A 6,236-nucleotide genomic window follows, 5' to 3' on the forward strand; every position below is an offset into this window, starting at 1 on the left:
TCAAACGGGCCGGATCCGGCCCGCGGGCCGTAGTTTGCCCACAGCTGCCGTAGTTCCTGGAGAGGATTCCCAGTAGAGCTTCCCTGAATAAGCCCAGGCTGTTGAGGCTGCGGCCCTCTGCTGGCCCATGGCCAGTGGTGGAGGATCAGCCTTGCTCTAACTACATGGAATGAGGGCTCTGTGCCGAGAAAAGGAAAGGCAGGCTGAGCAGGTGACAAGAGTGGCTATTGATGACAGCCGGTATCACAAAGCAACTCCTTGCACTGTTGCCTAGTCTGCTTTGCCTGTGCTTTGAAGGGCATGAGTTACAAAGTGGGAGGATCCCTTCCGTCCTTTACACTGATCTGATCTACTTGGACACGTGGGGCACACTGGATCTCATTTTCTAGATCAAGGGCTGCTGCTCCTCCCCTCCCCTCCCCTCCCCTCCCCCGCCACACACACACACACACACGGAGGAGACAGAGGCCAGTGCACATCTCAGGCTGCCAGGGCTTTCACACACACACACACACACACACACACACACACACGCAAGAAACATAAAAAAAGGGAGGGGGGGTAGGTAATTCATAGGGTTGTCAACCTTTAAAACAAAAACAAAATAAATCTATGGCTTCATAAAATTAAGAACATCTTAAAGGGCAAGGGGGTTCTTCTGAAAAAGGTTGACTGCATTTAACCATGTGAAGAAATTAATGTCATCTAGATTAGTCTTTTCCTGAAGTGTTTTCACGGATGCGGGTCTGGTGTGGCTCACCTACTGATCTTATCGTGTGGCCCATCAGCAGCGGAGCACAGGTTGGAACCCAGGTCTCCTGCTCGCAGGTTGGCTCTCCAGGTCATATATTAATAAAATGCCAGGATTTAAATTAAAACTCCAGTTCTTTTTATCTAGAGTGTTTGTATGACATCTTGGTTCCTATATGTGAACCACAAGTAAAATTGGTCATTGGTGTCATCAAAATTTAGTTCTTTACAGTAAACTTTTTTCTTAAAGCCGATTGGTGTTTGGGAGTCTCCATGTTGTAAAACTTCCCCCTCCCTCCCAGATATATCGAGCACTTGCTGTGTGTCAAGCACTGCCAAAGGCACTGGGGATGGAACCACTAACAAGACTGAAGTCCCTGCCCCAGTACATTCTAGCGAGGAAGACAGGCAGCAAATTGAGAAAAAAATGTAATTCAATTCGTGTAAGTGCCAGGAAGGAATTTTTCAAATAATTTTGATCTGTGGATTAACTTCTTGGATAGGAATGAAGTCACACCCATTTCATACCAAACCCCATTATCTTATAAGCTTTCCTGTGTTGGGAGACTTAGCTGCAAGCAGCATGACTGGTTGGAAAGGTGAAGCAGGTGGCTCCAGGTGGAACTGGGGTTAAGAAAAACGAGGTTCTCAGGGGCCCATTTTTATCCAGCACCTGAAACAATGTGGAAAATTCAAGCGTAATCTAGGCTGGTATGGCCTAAGATTAACAGACAGCAGACAGCATTGCGGACAACAGAGGGAGTGGGGGTATAAATATGTCAGCTACTAGTGTGCATGCTTTCTTTCCCCTACCCTGCACTGAATGCTGATGCATTCGCTCAGATTCCCCCAAATCACAGTAGGTTAATTTCTATTGTCCCCACTTTACAGGTGAGGAAATCCAGTCTTAGCAGAGAAGTAAAACGACTTACCCAAGGCCATAAGGCCAGTAAGCAGTGGACTGAGGAAGTCTGGCTACAGAGCCTGTTTGCTTAGTCTTCACCATAATCCAGGATACACTGGGCCAATAGTCTCAGGGCCCCAACTAGTTAAAATGGGTTCCAGACACAAGTCAGGGCCCAGCACATAAGCCAGGGCAGCAGCCAGCAGGATAAATAGAGACACTTCGGGAGAGGCAGGCCTATGGGTGCCCAGGGCTGTTTCACTGGGCCAACAGCAGGAAGCCAGGCTAGTTCCAGACCCCAGCTGCTTTGGGTGGAAGTTGTTAAAATCTCCCTTGCCTTGCCCAGGACTTTCTTCCGGGCTCTGAGGCCACCCAGAGCTGAGCGGGGTGAGGTGGGAGGGCGTTGTTTGCCACCAGAGTGTGCCTTGATGTGCACGGTCTTTCCTCTTAGCTGTCTGTAAACAGAGTTTTGGTCAGAAGAGGGATTTCTGTCTCTGCCCCTTGCTTCCTGTGTGGGCATTGGGCACCTTACTGACTCTGGGCCCCCAGTTCTCAAACCTATAAAATGGGGATAACACTTAACAACTTCACAGGATGAGGGGGAGCTGAAAGCAGACAATATGCCATCTGTAGAGAGCCTAGCCTGCGTGTGATACACGGTAGACACTTGGAAATGGTAGTGGGGTTGCTATGATCAACACCAAAACTAACTTTGAAAACAGCCCCATTTGAGGGAGGGGGATCCGTTTTTGTTTGCCTCTGTGTTTGTTTGGTGGAGAGGGGTACGCAGGCGGGTGGTACATGGAGAAGGGATCCTGAAAATAAGCGGGTTGTATCCAGTGGTTACTGGTGTGTGTACCTCTTGGTTGCTAGATGACAGGCTGCTCTGTGGAGAAGAAACACGCCATTTCACTGAGGCCAGAATTGATGTGAGCTAGAAGCAGGGCAACTGTCTTCTAGTTGTGCCAGACAGGGCCTTCCAGGCTGAGTTCTGCAGCACCGGGCTCAGCAGAGGTGCCTCGAGAAGCCTATGAGGCTGGGCGTCTGGGTTGGTGGCGGTCTCTGTCCCCATCGCTCTGGAGGTGGAAGGGTCTCCAGGAGAACACAGGAGCTTTTGTAGCTGCCGGCCCCTCTGCCGAGCCGCTGTTCTGGGTGTCCTGGCCACATGATTTAACTTTTCCATTTGGAAGGGTTATTGGTGCAGTTGGCAGCCCCTTTCCTGGTAAACGATATGGTGGGGCCTCCATAAACCCAGACCCATGAAACGAATGAAGTCGGCACATTGAAAATACAGCGTGGAAGTGACTCAAGCCTGAAGGAATCCACTTCTGAAAGTGCTGCCATCCCTTCCTGGAATATTTTGGTGGAAATTGATGTTTGGGTTGGGAAGAAGAGGCCAGTGGCCTGGTGACTAGCAGGACCATGCGTCACATTTAGCAGCATTTGCCCCGAGACTCACCCCTGCCCACCCCAGACCTCGGGCCCTCCTTCTCATTGAGGTGGTCCCAGGCAGGTCACCCTGGTATAATAAGCCGTCTAGGGCTCCGGGCTCTGGGGAGCTGGTGCGACCCTGTCTTTGCAGCAGGTAAGGTTGACTCTACAAGTCAGCCTGGTAATGCTTGGCCACGGGCCTGGAAAGTATTGGAAACTGCTCCCAGCATGGGAGCCTGTGGGAGTTGGCCGCCATGGACGGGTTGCTCTTCTCAGAGTTCTGTGGATTCCTGTGTATTTAACATGTTTACCTTCTTCTCGGACTTCAGCTTGTACTTTGCCCACCGGAGACCAATACGAGTATATACATACTTAACTGTACTAGACCACCCTGGCGACCAGGTAATTAAAGCACGCAGATTTGGAAGGAAGGCTGTATTGGAAATCACGCTCCACTGTAATTCAAGAACAGGTTTCTTTATAGAGGGACACACTTGGTGTCAGACACATGTGGAAAAGAAAAGAACAGGCCCATAATTCTGGCAGGATACCAAGGGCCAGATGTTAAATATGCTGACCGTGATCTGGCTGTAGTTGCCGTTAGCCAGCCTGGATCTGATGTGTTATTTTAACCCCTGTTTCTGCCTTTTCCTTTCTCTCTGCCAGGTTCCCAGTCTATGTGAAGATCTCCTGTCTTCTGTTGACCAGCCACTGAAAATCGCCAGAGACAAAGTGGTGGGAAAGGATTACCTTTTGTGTGACTACAACAGAGACGGGGACTCCTATAGGTGAGCTCCTGCCCTTAGAGTGCATCAGGCATGCCAGGCTGCATCCTGGGCAGTCAGTGCCACATGGCAGCACCTGGACTACCGGACTTTGACAGGCAACAGTCTACCAACCTTCTTTACATTTGTCCTTCTGTCAGTCCTTCCTCCCTTTCTTCCTCCTTTCCTCCCTGCAATCAACCAGATGTTGTGGAGTACCTTCAGTCAGTGTTGGAGATGCAGCATGAACAGAAGGCCTCTGCCCTCGTGGAGCTTACAGTCTAATGGGAAAGGAATGTGAGCAGTTTCATTATAATTCAGTCCTGCAACAGGCAAGATACACGATGTGGACGTGATGGGGATCTGAGCACAGGGAGGGCCTGTGTGCTTAAGGGACGTTTGAATGTAGCTTTGTCAAACAAATATACAACTCTCCTTTCTCTTTTCCATCACCATGCTGAGGGCAATAAATAACTAAAGTGACATAAGCCCCTACTCTGGGTGATCACTGGTCTAGAACCAGAGATGTATCCAGCAGCTGATTATTGTATGATATGATTCATGCAGTCACTGCCAAGCTTATTCAGGGTTTGAGGATAGCATAGAAGAAACCATGGTTGAGTCCAGGAGGGCTTCCCGAAGGAGGTGATGTTTGAGCTAGGTTTTTCATAGTTTATTTATCTTATTTTTATTGATTTCAGAGTGGAAGGGAGAGGGAGAGATAGATAGAAACAACAGTGATGAGAGAGACTCATTGATTGGCTGCTTCCTGAACACCCCACACTGGGAATCGAGCTCGCAATCCAGGCATGTGTCCTTGGTCGGAGTCGAACCTGGGACCCTTCAATCCGCAGGCCAATGCTCTATCCACTGAGCCAAACTAGCTTGAGCTAGGTTTTTAAGGGTGTCTCGGGTCACTTTTTGAGCTTCAAATGGAAGTTAGGTAGAGAATGTATTTTGGCCTAATCCAAGCCAGACCAGAGACTAGAGTTGAGAGGGTGAATAGTAGTCTACTTGTAAAAGTTGAGCCAGCAGAGTTTGCAAGTGGATGGGGTATGAAGGGCAATTGCAGGGCTTTGGGCCTGAGCAGTTAGAAGGTGGGGTCACTGTTTATTGAGGTGGAGAAGACTCTGGGAATTGCTGGTTTGAGGGTATTTTAAGCTCCAGATGCCCATTAGATGAATGTGGAGATGTCCAGTAGACTGTTGATAGCCTAGCCACCTGGGCGGAGAGGGAGATGCAGGTGGGTGTCCCCAGCATAGAGTGGTGAAGGATCAGTGGTGAGCATAGGCCCAGGTCCAGTCCTCGCTGGGAACCTCCTAGGAAAGGGAGGACCGGCCCTCAGAGAGGAAGACCCTTGAGGTCCTAAGGACAAGCAGCCTCACCAGGCAGAGTTCAAAGGAGGCTTCCTGGAAGAGGTGAACCTTGAACTGAGTCATGCTTAAGATCATTATGTTTCTTTTTCCACCTGAAAACTCCAGCTTGCTGTGTGAGGCAGCTATTCCCCAGCAGCCTGTGGGAGGCTGGGATCATTTCCACGTCCATGCCAAGGCCAAGATACCGGGGGACTTGGTGCCTGCCTCCCCTTCAGGTCATCTTGCCAGCTCCAACCTTCGTTCCTCAGGCATTGCAGAGGGGCCCAGGGACCTCAGCTGAAGAGGAGCCCGGGGTGTCAGAGCCCAGGACTTTTCTTCCGTTTTCCCTCTTTTGATACAAAACTTCAAGGTCTTCTGATTTTCTCCACACATTTCCATCCTAACTGTTTGATCGTTTGCTTAAATAAGATCCTTATGGTGTGGCCGTTGCCAGCAGCACTGTTTGAAACCTGTTAGCTGAAACAAAAAGCTTTCTCTGAGGGAAATGAAAGGCCTGACTTTTGAAATCTAAGTGTTCCTGTCCATCTGTCTTTTTTCAAATTGCCTCCATTTAAGCTCTTAAATGTGTTCTGAGTGCCCCTTCCACTAAGAATATTCTGGGTAATGTTATGATTTCCCCCCAGCTACAATTACCCCGGCTCCAGGACTAGCAGCTTGAAATGCTGTCGTCTGTGAGCCAGGAGAAATGTGAGTTAACAGGCTTCTTGAAAATTCCAGGCCCCCAGTCTGCAAGAAAGATGGGCTCTAGTGTCTAAACAGGTCGCCTTTAAATGAGAGCCAGTTGGGGCGGGTCTTCCAGGCCCACAAGAAGACGATGGCCATTTAACTCAGGAAACGAAGGGCTGAAGGCCAGAGCCTGAGTGTATTGAGGAGACTCGAAGAGAGCACCTGCAGGGGAAGGGGGCTCGGATTCTCGCTCTCAGATTGTTTTCCACACCCACTGACGAGTGGAACTACCAAGCCTAGTTTTCAAATCGGGAGGTGACTGCGCCCTTCAACTGCACCTTGTCT

The 6,236-nt window shown here is 49.6% G+C and overlaps 1 protein-coding gene across 1 annotated transcript in view; it reads left to right on the forward strand.

The window, feature by feature from the left end:
• Positions 1 to 6,236, forward strand: part of CAPZB (capping actin protein of muscle Z-line beta subunit) — a 73,299-nt gene that overhangs the window by 31,703 nt on the left and 35,360 nt on the right. Inside the window, exon 3 of the mRNA XM_015565923.1 lies at positions 3,752 to 3,873. Coding sequence (XP_015421409.1) covers positions 3,752 to 3,873 — 122 coding nt within the window. The remainder of the gene's footprint in view (positions 1 to 3,751; positions 3,874 to 6,236) is intronic.

This window comes from Myotis davidii, unplaced genomic scaffold, assembly GCF_000327345.1.
Source record: "Myotis davidii unplaced genomic scaffold, ASM32734v1 scaffold299, whole genome shotgun sequence".
Taxonomy (NCBI): Eukaryota; Metazoa; Chordata; class Mammalia; order Chiroptera; family Vespertilionidae; genus Myotis; species Myotis davidii.